Source organism: Vipera ursinii (assembly GCF_947247035.1).
Source record: "Vipera ursinii genome assembly, chromosome: 2".
In the NCBI taxonomy this organism is placed as follows: Eukaryota; Metazoa; Chordata; class Lepidosauria; order Squamata; family Viperidae; genus Vipera; species Vipera ursinii.
In genome coordinates, this window is record NC_139513.1 from 116387030 (window position 1) to 116406837 (window position 19808).

Here is a 19808-nt window from a genome sequence, read left to right on the forward strand (position 1 = left end):
CTCAGATCTGTCCCACTCCTGCCCAGGCCCCCATAGGCACCCTTGATGTGAACAATGTAGAGCTGGCCACGCCCACCCAGTAGGCCATATGCACTCTAGCCACACCCACCCAGTAGGCCACGCCCACCCTGGCCATACCCACCCGCCCCCCTGATGGCAACTGCAATGCTGATGCGGCCCTCAATGAAATTGAGTTTGACACCCCTGGTCTATAACATCCTTACATACTCAGGAAATATCAGGAGGAATCCATCTGAGGATCCCAAACAATGAAAGAATCTGTTTTATTTCCCCTTGCATAAAATCTAAACAAATTTAATTGCTTTCACTTTGTTTTGCTGCAACACAGAGAATACAGTATATTCTGGGAACAATTCCATGGAAATTAAAAATCTATCCTATGCTCTAGACTTAAATGGCAAAAAAGGCAAAAAGCCCCTGAATAAATCAGTCTCAGTGGAATGTTTTCTAAAGGTGGGGAAATGATTGGAGAAATTTTGAACCATACAGACACTAGGTGAAAAATAGAAGGTAATTGTTATCTGTTGTGTGAAATGATTGTTGAAAGCAATAAAAGTGGTTGTGCAAATGCCTCCAAATGCATTGCTATATGGGAATGAGAAATGGGTATATCAGGAGAAATATAAAAGTTAAGCTGAATGCAGCGTAGGTACCTGATACTTAAGAATTCTGCCATGTCATTTTATTTTATTTTATTTATTTATGGTTATTTATCTTTGGTCATTTTATAGATAAAATATCACTGGACAGTAAGTTTTTGTTGTAATTATATTCTGGTTTATGTTTATATATATGTCACTGTGCACTGAAGAATCATGAGGAATCACCAGGTTTGATCATCATTATCAAACCACCAAAATTTGATAATGATGTAATTGACCTTCACAAGATGATTGTGTGTTCAATAACATTGTATATTAAGGCTCTTGCATATTTAAACCTTGGTAATTACTCATTGAGAAATTCAGATTAATTGCTGCATCTTGGGAAGTGCAAAAATCTTTAGATTTATAAACTGTGTGCTTGTCAAAATCATGACCTCCATCACTCACTCTTTTCCTTACGAAATGAGCCAAGATTGGACTATGAAATAAAGTCACCAAAGAGGCAGTGACAAGTACTAGAATTGCCCTCACAGACATTTGCTTTGTTTGTGTTGAATGACATAATCATGAAGTTGAATCATGTTGGCTCTGAGATTAATTATTGTTTCCAGGAAGAAAACTCAATTAAATAGCAGCTGTGCTGATCTTTTTTCTTTCCCACAAAGAAAAGGAGACAGATGTTATCTAAGGTATTATATACCTGTCCAAATCTGGGGTTGGGAAATTTGTGACTCTCCTAATTTGCTTGAACGCAAATTCCCAGGAGCTCTGACCTAGCATGGTCAATGGTATAGGAGGTTGGGAGTTATGGTCCATCAACATCTGGAGATGGCCTCATTGCTTGTCTTATAAATATTTCTCTATTGTTTGCTAATACTCTATTAAATATAAACTGTTGGAAACAAGATGATAGTTAACAATCTTTCCCTCATATGAACTCATCAAAAATACATTTCCAATATATCATCTGGAATGCAAAGCTTTTGCTCTAAAAGTCCCTTCTCTTCCTCTCTCTTTTTTCTTAAAAAAAAGCTGGGCTCCAAAATGTTAAGGATTTTTCTATTTTGTTCCCTTTCTGATGGCTTGCAAGCAAAAGTGTCATTTTCACAAATGAACATATAGAGAAACTATAAGCTTAATTTCCTTTTAATCTTGCCAGTTCTTCCCTTTCAATTAGGAAATTTCCAGGATGCTGTAATGTACTTTTTTTTTGGTAACTGTGGAAGTTGATCTCGCAAAACAATAAAAGACACAGGATTTGACCAAAATTACATATTTATGAGTTCCAAATAGCTGTGTCTCTTTTATAGAGATCAGATGTGTTATTACATCATCCCACTCATGTGGCTTAGTGGCAGAGCACATGCTTTCCAAGAAGCTCCTACGTCCAATCCCGGCAACTTGAGGTAGCATTTGAAAGGCTTGGAAGGGATTTTGGAAATCATCCAGTCCAACTTCTTCAAATCTACTCTTATAGAATCCTTGACAGATGGCAATCTGGTGTTTGTTTAAATACCCCCAGCAAAAGAAAGTCTAGATGTAGTAGCATCTTTGGATAGTAAACACTTTGGTTTAACCGTGGCACCTTGGCCCAAACAAGCTCTTTTTCATGCTTTTTGCAGCCTCAGTCCTGGAGAACTAAGAACAGCACTAATCAATGTAAAGGAAATGGTGTTTCACATAGTCTGGCCCTTTTATAAGGAGAAAGCAGGTGGAAAAGATAGAGGTGGATCTTTTGCCTCAAGACATCCAGAAAGTGCATGTCTCATGATCTTCTGGAGATATCCAGAAAATGTATGTCTCAGCAATTGGAAGCTCTTAGTGCTTGGCAGCTAGAGATCTGGGAAAGATCTGGAAAGGAGCAGGCAGTTTGTGTTCTTGTTACCCGAAGAGACAGAAGCTATGAACAATAACTGTCTACCTAGAAAAAAAAATGATGACCAAAGACCATAAAGCAGTGAGGAGTGGAAACTGGGTGGAAACCTGCGTCCTTTTCAGAGCAAAGAAAAGAAATGCATTCTGCCTTGATTTATGGGCTTCCCTGACCCAAAATGACTTCCAGCTCTACCTACCTTCAGAAAATGCATTCATAAAGGTAATGAGGTTTTCAGCAACAATGGGCAGAACAAGACTTCAGAGAACTAGAATCCTTGGCTGGAAAGCAAGATACATTTTGTCTAGTGGGATAAATATTGTGAAAGAATATTTTCACAGCCTAGTTTTAAAGTCTTAGTATTTGAAAGCCCAAAGTACTGTCCTAAGAGAAAATGATTTGCTAAGGAAAAGTAAGTCATGCCCATCAATTTGAAGGAGTCTAATGGTCTCAGCACATCCAACCAAATCTTGCAGGATAAGAATGCTCTGGATTTGTCCTCTGAAATAATCTGATTTGAGAGGACTCAAAAGATGTATCTTCTCCTGGGGTACCATATCATAAGGTACCATACTTTTGTTGGAAACAGCCTTCCCTCTGAGATCTGGATTTCCCTGACTCTATTGGCCTTCTGTTAGGCTTTCCTTCAGATGTTAGGGCCAGGGTATTACTGAAGCCCAACATCTGTATTGTGAATTATTTGTGTGGTGCCCTGATTATGATATGATTATTTTCAATTTATTTTTATATTGGCTTTAAGAAAATATTTTTTTGTATTGATTGTTAGCTGCTCATGGTAACTGGTTTAAAATGGATGGTTAGCTAAATTATTAAAATAGATAAATAAGTAAACTTCTCCATACTGTTCTTGCCTCCCCAAATCACTTTTCCATTATCTTCTCCCTTTCAGGAGGGGGGGGGCGGGGGGAGTAGAGTAAGGCTTTAAGTTAATCTGTTCTCCTTACATCAGCGGTCTCCAAACTTGGCAACTTTCAGACTTGTGGACTTCAACTCCCAGAATTCCACAGCTAGTTGAAGTCCACAAGTCTGAAAGTTGCCAAGTTTGGAGACTCTTGCTTTAGATCAAGCTGAACAACCTGTGACCCAACTGCCATATGCAGCCCAACAACTTTTTACCTGTGTGTGTGTTGGGGGGGGGGGGTTCCTTCCCACTTCCTTTGACCAGGCTGTTGAATTTTATCTGCACTGTCAGCAAAATCAGAGTGTGTGGTTTCCTGTCTTTTGTGCAAATGCTAAAAGAAGCTTTAGCATTTGATTTTAGAAATTAGTTCAAGCAAAAAAAAAGGGAGGGAGGGAGGGGTAGAATCTGTGTCCCTTATCTGTGTATGATACGCTGCACCCCCTTTGCACTATCACCCCTTTGCATTGTCATCCCCTTTCACCCTGTGATTTGGCTTTCTTGAAAATGTCATGTCAGAGTCACCCCAAAGAGTCCTCATTCCTATGCCATGACTATCATGCTGTTCCACAGTATGTGGTTGTGGACTAGTTCTGCATGGCAGCATTACAATACAGTATAGATTACACATTATGGATAAATCAGCAAGGAAGGAAACAACATGTTCTTGAAATAAACAGGGCTGCTTGCCTTCCCCCCCCCCCCACACCCCACATAGGCACTTAAAGGCATGGGCCTTTTTTTAACTATTATTTTGAAGGAAAAAGTGTTCTGAGGGTCTTAACCTGGCATATGTTTTCACAGTGTGTGGTCTGGAATCCTCCATCAATTTTGTATTGATAATTCTGTCTATTCATCCAACTTTACCTGGTCTCTTTCTCCTTGAAGATGCAAAACAGCAGGGAGTTGGATTATGTCTATAAAGTAGCACAAGGTCACAATACAAATTAGGATTTCCTTTCTTTCTTTTTTTACAAAATAATAAGCAGGGGTTTTTTTTAAAAAAAAAGAAGGAGGAGGAGCGCCAATAACGTACGAATCTTATCCCACAATTTCTCTTCGGATTGCAACTGAAATGCAGACTTGTTTATTAATTACATGGGTCTTTAAAATTTAAGCAAAATGAGTAATTAAAAATGTGTATTAGTAGAGAAGTGACAGTGGCAACATACTGGTCCAATAGGTCAGTATTACAGGTAGTCCTTGACTTACGACCACGATTGGAACCAGAACTTCCAGTGCTAAGTGATACAGTTGTCAAGTGAATCACATCTGATTTTGCAATCTTTTTTGCTATGGTTATTAAGTGAATCATGCAGTCATTAAGCAAACAATGCCACAGTGAACCCATTTTTTCCATTGACTTTGCCTGTCAGAAGCTGGCTGGGGAGATCACAAATAGCAATTATGTGATTGCAATGTAAATCACCTAAATATAATCCCAAGCACCCACATTTTGATCTGTGACCATAGGAGAGTTAAGTGTGAGAGCTGCTTTTCAGAACCATCATAACTTTGAACAGTCGCTAAATAAATGTTCATAAATCAAGGACTATTATACATTTTTAAACTGTGGGCTGGGACAGAGTTTAAGAATACAAAAATGTAGGACTATCTTCTGAAATAAAACTCAGCAGCCAAACTAATGAGCCATTACCCAGTCATCTAACCTACCATTGCCACTATGTTGATCTATGAGTCCTCTGATCCCTACTTGCCATGTTGACATGGGGATGGTGGAATTGTAATCCACATTTTGTGGGCATTAAGCAGGTGGTAGTGGGGGGGAAGCTATATAATATCTTAGTCTAAATTAATATCTAAGTAGTTTACCTTCAGATTCTTTCTTCCATTCCATCCATTCTTTTGGAAAAGCATACAGACTGAAAAGGGATTGTGTGGCTTCTCTTTAGCACTGCAGGAGAAAGAAATACAGGGTTCCTTTCTGCCCCAGCACTGAGGCAGCAGTGGGCATTTGCCAACTAGTAGGTATCTGCATCATCTCCAGTTGATTCACTGGGGTGATAAAGGGATGCGAATCACAGCAATTCTTTAGAAATGATGTCAGTTTTGCACTCAGAGTAATGCTGCTAGTTAGAAATCTACTGTGGCCTAACACTAATTTTGTTCTGAAATACACCGCAGGGTACATTGGAGAGAAACCTAGCTGTTACCTGTTTTCAGATGGTCACATACTGTTAATATAAATGGGGACTATGTGTTTCACAAACACTGACCGCAAACAGAGCTGGATGGCAAGAAGCTATTCAGAATGCTGCAGTTAAGCTTTGAAACAGCTTGAAACATTCTAGCCAGGCCAAGTTCCCTTATTGCTCTTTTTGATCTTATAAAGTATGGCAGACACATTTTTTCCTACCTTAGATTAAACAGTATCCTGCTGAGGGCACTATTCTGATAGCTTTTCTTTAAAAAAAATAAAACAATTTTGCCTCATCTAAAATTTCCTCTATGTCATGCTGTTAATAAAAACAGACCTTAAACATGGAAAAGTTTCAGCAGTGCAGGAAAGATTGTGTCACTATAGAGAGCTCAGACACACATTCAGGTAACATTAATATGTAAGTTAAAAATAATGAACAGATGTTCTTAGTATGTTGGAAACATGTGTAAGCATGTAACAGAAACTCATTGCCCTGTCAGTATAAGCTGCCCCAGGCTTGCTAGAGGGCATGATGAAAAGCCACCTACATATCTTTTTAAATTCTGTAACTATTTATTTAAAATATTTTATCCTATTTTTTCTATTTAAAAGAACATTCACAGTGGTGCTTTAAACGCAGAGATTTAACTTCCTTTTATGTATTTACTACGTTCATAGACACATTTCCTCCAGGGAGCTCAAGGCAATGTACCATCATCTTTGAAACAGGCTAGGATAAGAGAAAGTGTCATCCTGCAGATTTAATGGCTGAAGGCAGATTTGCAGCTGAATTTCCCCAGCTGTAGTCCAGTCACTCTAAACACTTAAAAAGGTTTGTCTTTTATTAGCATCTTATATTCATGCAACATCCTTTTAAAATTGTTCAGAAATAGGTTACTACTTTTACTGCTCTTTTCATCAATTGATAACCGCGGTGACAAAGAATAATTTAATTTTCTTAAACATGAAAGCAAAAATAGCAAGCTGATGGTTGAAGATGGGGGGGGTAGTTGAGCTTAGGGTATGAAAGAGGAATAAAACTACATGTACTTCTGTGCTATTGTCAGGAAAAAAGCATGGATGTGTCTCTGAAGTCACCAGGTGCTAAGCCTGATCAACAGCAATTGTCCCTTTACAGTAGGAAGCAAAGATCTTTTGTGTAAAATAAAAAGATGCCCAGGAAATGCATTAGGCAGAAAAAGAATAAGAACAGAATGGCTATGGCATAAAGCAGTTTTCCCACTACTGTTACCCTACAGATGTGTTGGACTACAGCCTTCCCTTTCAGTGGCCAGGGATCTTATTTCAACACATGTGGGAGGGTCACCCAATTGGAGTGGTGTAAAGCTCTATTTATTTATCTAATTTATTTCTATTGTTTTATCTAACAAAAGTAACTCATTTCCTGGATCCTTACTTCTTATAATTCCTGGGGGGTAGCCAGTCTGTCTGGAAAGTGTAGCTCAATGCCCCTGAAGGGCACCACACTGGTGGGTTGGGGGTGGGGAGGGAGGGATGATAGAGAGACTGTTACAGTCACTCCTAATTATTAGCCCAGTTGTCTTTCTCTAGTATTGGCCTGAAGGTCCTTTAAATTATCCCTTGTCCAGCCTTTAAAGTAAAACTTAAGTTTTTCTTTTTCTTTCTTTTTCTTTTTTCTTTTTTTTACTCTTCTTTGCTTTTCCAGACTTTCTAGTTCAGCCTCTCTCCCGGGATTGTTTTAATGTTAACAATGGATTGCTTGCTCCCGATAATGCTACTTTGATTTTCTTGAAGGCAGCACGAGATGAAAAGAAGACGGACGGTTTGCTTAAGCAACAAAACAGCGCTGGTCTGTTGGTGGGCCGGGTGTCGAATTTGGTCCTGGGGCTAAGGCGAAGATTAGTTGTAAATATTCCCTGGGGACTGTAGCCAAGAAATTAAAAGACGCTTGCCCCTGGGGAGGAAAGCCATGGCAAATCTAGACAGCACACTAAAAAGCAGAGACATCACCCTGTCAACAAAAGTGTGTATAGTCAAGGCTATGGTCTTCCCAGTTGCAATGTATGGCAGTGAAAGCTGGACCATAAGAAAGGCTGAGCGCCAAAGAATTGAAGCCTTTGAACTATGGTGCTGGAGAAGACTCCTGCGAATCCCTTGGACTGCAAGGCGTTCAAACTGGTCAGTCCTAGAGGAGATCAATCCCGACTGCTCTTTAGAAGGCCAGATCCTGAAGCTAAAACTCAAATACTTTGGCCACCTAATGAGAAGGAAGGACTCACTGGAGAAGAACCTAATGCTGGGAAAGATTGAGGGCAATAGAAGAAGGGGACGACAGAGAATGAGGTGGCTGGATGGAGTGACTGAAGCAGTAGGCGTGAGCTTAAATGGACTCCAGAATATGGTAGAGGACAGGAAGGCCTGGAGGAATGTTGTCCATAGGGTCGCGATGGGTCGGACACGACTTCGCAGCTAACAACAACATTCCCTTCTGCTAAAAACACGTTGTCTGAACTTCTCAGCTGGCACAATAGGTGTCAAACTTACCTGTAGAGAAAGGAAAGAATGGGTTTTAAGGGTACTTTACTGTAATAAAAATACATTTCCCCCCCCAACGTAGAATTTCTTTCCTGAGTTTGTAGACAAACGTATATTCACGTTAACGGAGGAGGCTATAGTAGTCTGCGTATTCTCAGAAACTCGTTTTCCGGGCTGCCGCAGCACGGGCGGTTGAAGTGACCCGATTTGTCCCTTGGTGCCAGAGGCTCTTTGGAGGCTGGACGACAGTCCCCTCCCCCGGGCTGCTTGTTTTTACCGACCGGACTGACTGGCAAAGCTCAGGACCGAGTGAGCTCTTTCCCTCCCTCCCTCCCTCCGGACCCAAGACCCAAGCCGCCTTCTCGCCAAGCCTCTGGTCGGCGTTGCCCTGCTCCGGATCGGCTTGACAGGCGTGCGCCGCAGCCTGTGCGCAAGCGGGGCTGCCAAGTGCGGAGGGGCGGGGAGGGCCGCGGCTCCCCTTTCCTTCCTCCATTCATTCGGCTCTCTTCAGCGGGACGGAACCACGGGGCGGAGGGAGGGAGGGGGGGGGGCTCTTGCCTGCGAGCGCCTGGCGGCCGACTCTCGACCTCCCTCCCCTCTCGCTCTTCGGGGGCCTTCCGAGGGCGCCCTGCCCTCCGTCCGCGCTCGGGCCTTGCCGAGAAGCTCGGGTGAGGAGCGGGCGACATTTCCAAGCGCACGGCGACGGCTGAGCGTGGCAATGTCCGATCCGGCGGTCAACGCGCACCTGGAAGGGATCATCTCCGACTTCGAGGGTAGGTAGATCGCGAAGGCAGGGAGGGAGAGGGAAGAGGAGGCAGCGGGATGGAGCCCAGATTCCCCCTCCCGCGGCTACTAAGGCTCCGTTTTCCGCTCGTTTCCGCGGGTGTTTCCATACCCGAGACAGCATCCCTCCCTCCCCCCCCCTCACTCGCCTTAGCTCAGCGTTTTCCAACCTTAGGAACTTGAAGATGCGTGGACTTCAACTCCCAGAATTCCCCAGCCAGCTATGCTGGCTGGGGAATTCTGGGAGTTGAAGTCCACGCATCTTCAAGTTCCTAAGGTTGGGAAACGCTGCCTTAGCTATAAGCCAGCGGGAAACAGCCGGAGCAGAAGCTGATGTTATTCGGGGGATGGTGGGGTCGGATCGCGGAGCCGATCCCCAGGCGGGATGTGGTCAGCCTATATTGGATTGCGGCAGGAAGGGAACTCTGGTAAAATAGACGTAGATGCGGGCGTAAGGCGGGAGTTGCCTGGTTCTTTTTTTGGCCAAGTAGCGTTTCTTTTTTTTTTTTTCTTCAATGGAGTTTTAATTTAAAGGTGTATAAAACCGAGACGCATTTTTTTTGTTTACCTCTTTAGAAGAAAGCTTTGGGAATCCCGCTCAGGCAGGCAAGACCTGGAGGCCTGGCGCAGGCTTCCGCTTTTCCAGGGTTGCCGCTGAAAAAAATCGTTCTTTTTTTCAGCTGCAAAAAGAAAAAGTCCTGTTTTCTAACTTCATCCATTTGCTGTGCCAGCAACAGCCTGTGCCTGTTATACAGAGAGCAAAATGAGGCACCCTTGTTCTGAGATGCTTCTCCACGTATCTCGCCTGGTAAATGCCCATTTGGCTTTGAAAGAGTGTGCGTGCTGCTGCGCAGGAACTTTTTGGGAGTGTGACCCTAGTGCCTCTTTCAGGATGTGTGCGAGGATAGGGACCCCCACCCCCCCACCTCCAAGCTGTAGCTAAGGCAGTACCTTGTAATTTGTTGTGATCCAGACCAAAATGAGGCTGGAAGGTCCCTTCCCTCTTCCTCTCCCTCTCCATTTGTTTTGCTTGGTGCTAGTTGCCTGCCCACCCATTCTGGAGATTCAAGGCTGGAGATTGTGTGTGAGTGCATGTACTTTTTCCCTGTTCTGTCCAGTGGCTTCTGATTTTCCAAGACAGAGAATCAGGAAGGCCTCTAGAGAGTTTGTGTCTGTCTGTCTTTCTGGGACCTTTGGATGTACTGTTGTTGGATTGTTATCAGAACAGAAAATCTGGTTATGTTCTGGCTTCAATCCAGTGTTCTGCTGCATTATTATGACGAGTGGAGCCATGTAAACGTTTCCTTTCTCTTTTCGATACCCAAAGGTTTTTTGTTTTTGTTTTTGTTTTAAAATACCTTAAATGTATCCCAGTCCCAGAAATGGCCTCTTTTGTTTACTGTCTGCAGGGAGCCATGTCAGGTCTGCCCAGTACTGTTTTGCACTGTTGCTTTCACACTGTAGTGGTAACTTGAGAATCAGAACTACAGAAGGAAGGGGAGGGGGAAGCGCATCTCCCCCGCCCCTTTGATTGTAAAATCAAAGTACAAATTTCAGGGCCTCCACTTTTCCTGCAGAGGATATGGTATTTGGTATCTTGAAAACCTCAGCTTTGAAAGAGAAGGTTTAAGCCATAGGACTGAATGGAAAAAATAGTGTTGACGCTACCATTTCTGATGCTGCAGTTTTGGGTGCGGCCCTTCACATGATGGTCCAGCATTCAAAACCTTGTCCATTTCCAGTGAATAGAAGCTGAAGTAGCAGATAAGGAGGGAGGCTTTTCCAATGAGATGTTGAAAAACTGATCTTAGTCAAAACAGAGCCTTTTCCTTAATGGCTTATGTAAACCAGGAGCAGGCAACCAGTGATCCTCCAGGCATTGCTAAACTCTTCCAGCAATCTCTCTATACTAACCTTGGTATCTGAAATGGTTACAGTGTGGTCTTTGGTAAGCATAGGTTCCCCGTCCGTAATGTAAATAATGTATATAACATCTTTCATTTCCTTGGCCCTTTTGCATGATGATGTTTTATGCAATATATAACAACATCAATAATGCAGCATATGACTGTGCAGTGGTAATAAAAAGGGAAGAGACACCAATTAAAAGCAGTGTGTAAGCCAAGAGTTAACTAAAGGATTGGAAGTGCCTTTAGTTAATAAAAATATTTGTAGCTAGTATCAAAAGAAGCGCAACAGAGGTGTTAGATGATTGTCTCTAAGGAGGCGACACTGCTAAAAAAGTACGTAAGTCATTCTCTTTTGTAGCTAAAGGCAGCAGGTCCTAGTTACTAACTTTTTAATTGGACTACAAAGCAAATATGAAGTCAGTGAAGTTATTTAAAGTCAGGGTGGTGAGCATGGTTGCAGTGTAAATAAATCTGATCAGACAGGTCAAATTTCCAGCAGATTTCTGCATAGTAATAGCAGTTTTGAGATTACATTTGTACCCGGTCCCATCTATAATAGATTATAGTATATAAGGAATTGGAAAGGTATTTCAACCCGTGGAAATATTTTGGGGGAGGGGTGCATACCAAGATAGGACAGAGAAGCTACTGTACCTACTGCAAGCAATTTTCCCTAGATACTACATTTATTGACTTGATATTTTGCTACTTCCTCTCATTGTTTTTCTTCCAACCCTGCCTTATTGTGAGGTTTAAAAATGGCTTCTATCAGAAATCTGTAGAAGTTATTTTAAAGCCTTGCTGAAATTTGCTGGTGGCTTTAAAAAAAGGGGGGGGGATTCACTTCATGAGAAGAGAGAGTAGACCTTTTAGTTAGTAGCATTGACTCACCTTTGAAAACAGTTCCATAGGGCAATGAAATTTTAAAATAGCTTCCACTCATGTCAGCTTTTGCATAGCCTTGTTAAAAGTTCAGGGAGATTTTTTTTTGAGGAGGAGGAGGATTGACAAACTGAGGGTGGCAGTCTTATTCCTTTCCAGAAATGTTTTTTTTCCTTGTTAAAAATCTTCTCCCTGTCTGCTATGAGTATTTAAAACCACATGGACTGACATAAATGGAAAGGCAGGAAAAACCTCACATTCAAAAAGCTGCTGATTTCTCTTTTCTAGGCCTATAAATGAAATCAAGGTGGATCCAAGGATAAGGACAAAGTCTAGGAATGGGCAGATCTGGGGAACAAGATAAGTGAGCTGTAAGACAGACTTGGCCAACTTGGGCATCATTCAGTTATGCACTTCAATGTTGGAATTCTGAATCTTCATTAGGAGTTAAAACATCTCCCAGAATTTACAGCAATCACAGCCGCACCTAATGGGCTCCACGATTGGGGATTCTCCATGGGACAGTTTGGACTCACATGCCAGCACTGATACAGGCAAGAGATCTCCAAAATGAATATAATCAGGTCCAAATTTGGACCAGGAAAACACATTCTTTTATGGTATGTTTTTAACCGTGGTATATTAAAATTATTTATTCCTAAAGCTCATACATTTGGAGTTCATATAGCAACACAGCCAATTTAGAGGGCATGCAATCCATGTTTCTGCATAGTATTTTCTGATTTATTTACCAAAACTAGTACTCCATCAGGGAGTTGGCAGCACTTAGGCGGAGAGCAGTTTTGGTAAAATATATTTGCTTATTGGTTAAGATTATCCATTTATTACCTGAATCTGGTATATAACAAGGGTCCCCAATCTCCAGTCTGTGGCATACCAGCCACCAGGCCACACAAACAAGTGAAGCCCCATCCACTGGATGCAGGCAGCAAGTGAAACTACGCCCCCTCTAGTCCGTGGAAAAATCTTTTTCCACAGAACTGGTCCCTGGTGTCCAAAAGGTTGGGGCCCTCTGGCATATAACATTAATCAACAACTTCATCTCAAAATTAAAAAGATTACTCTTTTAATTTCTCTAGTTTTGTAGAATACCAGGGTTTATGTGTAGGATGAAGAGATACAGATGCGTTCAGAAGATTCAAGATGGTATTGTGGCTGAAATGGTTGAAACCTTTCATATTTGCAATACATCTACTAAAGGAATGGGTTTTTCTCATATAACCACTATTTTGACTTTTTAATTCCCTTACAAACATCACTTTCTCAGACAACAGATATGGAAAGTGAAATGCAATAGACATTTCTGACTGGAGATATTTTTGCAAATCAGTCTGTATAAATTAGACCACCTTAATATTTATATCCAATTATAGTTGCACAATTCAGAAGAGTCTTATCCTGTGGTTGCTTTAAAACTCGCCTCACAACCATCATAGAGAAGAACTTAAAGAAAATGTCATATGCAATTAAAATCTGCCCTTGTACTATTGGAGACCGGAGTTCTTGCATATTGTCAGTTTTACAAGAATATCTCCTCCTTCCTCATAATCTTTAATAACAAAATTCTCAAAAGCCTCAATTTTTGTTTATGAATTTTCCAACAGAAATCCATCCCTTTCCATACATGTTACAGAGTTTTGTTTTATAATCTGTAAAATTTAGTGAAGGCAAATAAGCCAATGCCTGAGTAGATGGTACCCTGTTGTCTACCTAATTTACTTTGCAATGATCAATGACCATAATAAATATCTATCTATCTATCTATCTATATCTAGATATACCCCCTGGCCCTGTTTGCCACTGGGCTATGTGAATGATGGGCCGGTGCATGCGTGCATGCAGGCACAACTCACCTTGCATGAGTGGTGGGCCAGCACATACGTGCATGCAGGCACAGCTCCACTTTATCAAGCTGTGTGCATGTGTGTGTGTACTGGCTCACTGCTTGGATGAGTCGAGCACGTGTGTGCACGTCGGCCCACCTCTCACACGGCCCAGTTCCCCTCTCCCCCCCCCCAGCCAGGCTGCCAAGCTGCAAACGTTGGGGACTGCTGATCTACTGTATGTTTATTAAATCTACAACTGATTGGGATTAAGCTCCAAACTGAGGTTTACAAACCAAACATCACATTTAATCAAATTAAACAAAGCACAATGGGTGAATCAGCATGACTGAGAGGTTGTAGCTGAGAATTTGGAAAGACCAAGAAATCCAACTCTGTCCTGGGTAGATAAATAGCCTGTTGCTTTAGCATTTTTTCCCTCTCCTAGATAACTTGCAAAAACATGTGAGGATTACTAATTCATTCCTATTCTGTGAAGTTACAAAGAAATTCGGAGAAGGGCATTGATAGGAGGATTCTCTCATACAACTAATATTTTAAGTTGCAAAACTGTAAAGTTGGGCCTCACTCAGGAAGTCAGGGAAAAGGTCATAGCCTCTGATCCTATTTTTCTTCTTCTTTAGCTTCACTATTGCAAAACTTCTTTGGAGGGGGGAATAGTAAAAAGGTAACGATTTCCCTGTCCAGTCCTGGCTGATTCTAGGGCGCAGTGCTCATCTCTGTTTCTTAAGAGCCAGTGTTGCCCGAAGACATTTTCCGTGGTCATCTGGCCAGCATGGCTGTCTACCAAAGGCACATGGAACACTGTTACCTTCCTGCCAAAGTGGTACCTATTACTGTACTTGCATTTGGATGCTTTCAAACTGCTAGATGGGCAGGAGCTGGGGGCAGGAACGGGAGCTCACTTCGTTGAGGGCGTAGTATTTGGAAGATTTTTGACTTTGTATTTCCTTTAGGATACAAATTGGTAGGCTCCTCACTGCCTGTAAAGAACAGTAAATAAAATCCTAGCAGTGACAAGCTCCGTAATGAAGCGGGATGATAAAAGTGCAAAGCAGCTGAGTGGTATGTACAGCATTGATTGGAAGCTCTCAGGATTTTGTTGCTTTTGTCCTGGAAGAAAAACAGAAGGTGTACTGGGTCACAGACTACAGCCCACCCCCTGCCATGTTTTCTGCTGCAACTGCGGTATGCTCTGTTCTTAGAAGAGTGGAGCCGATTTTTTTTTATTTCATCTACACAATGGGAGATTATTAAAGTATGGAAACAGCTGCATCTTCATTGAAGCATGGCTTCTGGCCACAACTGGGGCTCTCTTACTCAGAAGTTCAGTGGGCAGGTGTGAGGAGGATTTGACCTTTGTCTTGGGAGCCCAAAAGATCCACCATTCCTTTTGTTACATTGCACTGGAGGATGGGAGCAGAAATGAGGGAAGGTGGAAAAATTGAGGTGGTTGGCTACCGCCTCACATCCCTTTGGCAACTCAGCAGAGTTCAGGGCGTATTATTTTCCATTTAGATACAATCAGAACTTATTATGTTATTATTTTCTTAACCTAGAAGTGCACGATTTTATCCAGCACTGACTACTCACTTAAGTTATATTCTGATGCAGGTCTCTGTAGCCAACTTTCACGTTGTGTTTATACTATTGCTCAATATAGGAATAGAATGAATGCCAAATTTGAATTATTGGATAACGTGCATGGGTTATTATCTTGATATATTGTTATAATCTTAAAATCTAGTCCAGAAGTAAATTGTATAGATGTTTACACGTTGTGACTCCCAGCATCCCTAGCTAGTGTGTATACTGTAGTGGTAAGGGATGCTGTAAATTGTTTTTGGGAGAGTCGTAGATTTTTTCCATGCAAATTAAAATAGCTCATAGGAGGTCTCTGTCACTCTTTGATCTGTCACAGCATTTATCACCACTATCCATCCATCCATCCATCCATCCATCCATCCATCCATCCATCCATCCATCCTTCCTTCCTTCCTTCCCTCCCTTCCTCCCTCCCTCCCTCCCTCCCTCCCTCCATATATGTGTTTGTGTGTGAGTGTGTAAGTCATGCCAGCTCAGCTGTACATGTAAAACTGAGCACTTGACTAGCCATAAAAATATGTTGCTGTTTCTTAACATGCAATATAAAGATAACCTCAAAACAGCTTGACAGGAATTTAAGGAACAACAATACACATTACTGGAGAAAATTAATCTTGTTTCCACAATTTCCTGCAGTGGCTTTTGGCTGTTAATGCTGTTTTTGAAGTACAAGAATATTTTTCTCAGTTTTTTCAGAGGCAGCCATCTTAATCCTATCAGTCTTTGGAACTGAGAAATAAGTAAATAAATAAAACTAATTAATAGGGGATTAAACTGGAATTAAAAACCCTTTCTCTTGTGCTCTCCTGCATTCAGTCTATCGATCTCTGAAGTATGGGCTTATTGCTTAGAACTTGACCCAGCCTGAGAATTGAGATATTTGCTGTGTATTAAGACTGCCACACTTTAGCTGAACAATTGCCCTCGTGTGGTAATATCTTGTTATTGAATAGCTGTTGCCTATTCAGATTATGTTGAACTATTATTCTCCATCCAAGATCTTTAGTGTCGAGCTCTGTCATTCCCAACTATTAAACCTGACGAAAATACTAGTCGTATTTTCGAGGGGTAGGGAGGGATAGGTAGGGGAGGGGGAGGGGGGATTGTTAAAGATAAAATGTATGTTAAAACTTTTCAATAAAAAAAAGAAAATACTAGTCCAACACATTTGTAGATCCCAAATTAGGGTGGCTAATTTGGACTCCCCTTTGCCAATTTGGATTTACAAGAATGGGAATCTCTCATTTCCTCCAACTTTCTGCAGTCATAGGGCATGGCAAAGCTTTGAAGGCATTTCCTTTCACATTACCTCAACTTTTCCCTCTGCTGGTATTCATAGGCTCTGGAGTGTTAGATTGCCTGGACATGACACCAAAGAAACCAAAGTTCCTGATTCGAAAGCCATTGCCACATCATGCCAGAATGCTGTTCTTTTCTGTTCTAGCCATGCCCTGGGGAAAACTGAAATTCAATCTCTGCAGCTGGCTTAGCATGAAGAGATACTGTATATTGTAAGTGTTTGGGATATGCATAGAGATTCCAGGAACTTTGTTCATGTTCCATAAAAAGAAACAGATGCTCATTTCAGATATTTCATTGCTGAAGGATCCTTACGTTTTTGAAAAATATGCCAGACTTCTCCATCCTCACCTCCCTCATTCTCCCTGAATAGCAGAATAGCAACTTCATAAGCCACCCAAAGTCATTGATTGAGATGGGCAGCTATAAAATATATAAACTTTCATTTACAAGTATGAACATCTCTCTGTCCTCTTTCTCCTTGAAGTCATAGGCTGTGGTTTTCCTGGACCAAAATTCATGATTGTCTGTTAATTGACTCTTTAGCATAAATGCAACAAAATCATATTAAGTCCCAGTTGGGTGCTTGGGTATGACAGGTTGTAGTCCAGTGTGCATTTATCCAGAAAAAATGTGTTCTAGCCATTAAATGTCCTAGGAACCCATTTATAAAGTGTGAAGTGCATTAATATTTTGCTTTTCTTCCATGATGGTATTTAAGGCAAGGTATGCAAGGTCCAAGTGTAGATCCACTTACATATTAATAGCAAGGTTGGAGAGGATATCTAGGGACAATACATGGCATTGGGTTGCTTAATATTTTTATGAAGTGTATGAGTTTCCTTATTCCTTTTAATATATATTGTTGATGAGGGAGAACCAGCTTATGCAGAGTATTAACCCTGGCAAATGTTGTTAACACACATACATATATAATCTTATAATAATTTCATATTAGAACACTGAATATATTGTTTAAAATATAGATAGAAATATTGTAAACAATATATAGTAAATATGATGTCATATTATTTATTAGGAATTGTCAACTTGTCAATCCAAGGTTTATGCCACAGCTACACCTTTGATCCAAGGTTAAAAGATGTGCAGTGAGGGTTTCTGATAGCCAGAAACTACTTTGAGAGTGTTTGAGAAATTGCTGGTCCTATAAAGCACAACTCAGCTGAATTTGTAACAATGGACATTTTCTGATGATTCTCCAGAAAGCAGTCAACTTGAATAACAGTAATTACCTTAGTAATTCAGTCATTAGTAATAACAGTAATTAGCTGAGTAAAATCCAAATTAAATTCATTTGGCCACTTCAGCATCATAGTTTCTGTGCAGATGAAGATCAGAAACAGAGAGAAACGGCAATGTAATAAAGCAGAGGTTGTTGGTCTTGATTTGTTTCCTAGATTCTTAGTCATTTGGGACAAATATATGTGACCCTAATGATTCTAACTCTGTGGAAACTTTTTTCCCTTCTGGTTCCATTTTTATTAAGCACCAAACAGGAAATATAGGAGACAACCACATCTTAAAAATAAGTTGCACATGGCATGAGAAAATTCTGTGACAGCATGACATGGAGTTTTATTTCAATAGTGTGTCTCACACTGGCACCATTTCATTTCTTTGCAAAGCAGGAGGGTAAGGAGCTGCTGCAGCTTCCTCCTGGAATACAAATATTTGTCAAGTTTTGGTTGCACTAATGAGTTCATACAGATCTGTTACAATATGTTAAGATTTGTTCATATTAACTAGAATTTCTGATTAACCTTGGAATTCTGATTGTATTTGGATATATTTCTCTTAGGCAAAGTTTATAATTAAAAGATTTATCAGGTATACTTTTGTTCAGCACTGATTAATTCTTAGCTATTGGCACAGGGAAATACAGATTGCTCATGAAAGATGATCTCTAATACTATGTGTCTTTTCTTCTCTGTTATGCTGCTCAAGTAAGTAAATCATTTGTATGAACTGCCAAAAATTTGGATTAGTGGTAGAAGGTAATCCATGACTGCGAAGCGATACTTATGGCAATATATGAATATCCATCAAATAGGGTCAAATACAAACTGACTCTATCTTCAGCTTTACTGATGAGCCATACTTTGGGATAATATACACACATACATTTATCTTTGAGTTCTTCAGATTAGAAATTCTAGACAATTACTTTTAGAACTTAAAATATTAATAATTACTATGAGCTTATAATTTGTTCTTCTCTTGGCTTAGTGGATGGGTAAAACAGTTCAAGAACAATGGTTTAAACAATAGTTTTAAACTCACTGGTATAACATTATGAGCCCAGCCATTAAGTGGTTAATTTTATAGCTTCCAGATAGTAAACCTACTATAGACCCTTCCAGTGTTCACACACAGCTGATGAGCAAATAAGCTACCTGGAACCCCATGGACATCCTCTGAGGGACAAAAATGATGACCCACAATGATGCAAGTGTATTATTCAGTGCTTTTTTTCTAAAAAAAAAAAAGGTGCCGGAACTCTCATCTTGGTGGGCGCAGGAGGCGGGGGAGTGGGGGGACGGTGCTGCTGCAGTCACAGGTGCGAAGGGTGTTGGCGGCAGGCTCCCCTCCCTGGGGTTGGAGCCGGCACAGCTGGTGCTGTGGGAGCAGCAGAGCCCACTCTATATGGCAGGGCTGCGCAATGCGGGCAGCAGAGGCGGTGTGGGCCAGGCGATGTTTTAATCTTATGATTTTAAAAATATATTTTTTCTACTGTAAGTTTCCCCAAACCTCGCCATGTGGATTGCATACAAATATTATATAATTGCATACAAATATTATAAAGGTAGAACATACGTTAAATATACATCAAATGATAATATGCTTCCCTACAAAGTAAATTCTTGCTCAATGACAGACCAAAGAGTTAACTCGGAAAGGCAAGGGGAAAATCTAGAAGAGGTCTGTGCAGCTCTTCAACATCTTCATCAACAATTTGGATGAGGGAATAGATGGGGAACTCATCAAATTTGTAGACAACACCAAGCTGGCAAGAATAGCTAATACTCCAGAAGATAGGCTTAAGATATAGGAGGATCTGGACAGACTCGAACACTGGGCACTATCTAACAAAATGAAATTCAATTGTGAAAAAAGTAAAGTTCTACATTTAGACAGGAAAAATCAAATGCACAGGTATAGTATAGGTGGTACCTTGCTCAATAGTAGTAACTGTGAGAGAGATCTTGGAGTCCTAGTGGACAATCACTTAAATATGAGCCAGCAGTGTGCTGCAGCTGCCAAAAAAGCCAACACAGTGCTAGGCTGCATTAACAGAGGGATAGAATCAAGATCATGTGAAGTACTAATACCACTTTACAATGCCTTGG

At 41.0% G+C, this 19808-nt stretch overlaps 1 protein-coding gene across 4 annotated transcripts in view; it reads left to right on the top strand.

Moving 5' to 3' along the window:
• SEPTIN9 (septin 9) overlaps positions 1-19808 on the top strand; it is a 276740-nt gene that overhangs the window by 121155 nt on the left and 135777 nt on the right. The window contains exon 1 of one of the 4 annotated variants that reach the window (XM_083352365.1): positions 8622-8869. The exons of the other annotated variants lie outside the window; for them this stretch is intronic. Coding sequence (XP_083208491.1) covers positions 8815-8869 — 55 coding nt within the window. The 5' untranslated portion in view covers positions 8622-8814. Of the gene's footprint in view, positions 1-8621; positions 8870-19808 lie in introns of those variants that run through there. 4 annotated transcript variants of the gene reach the window in all.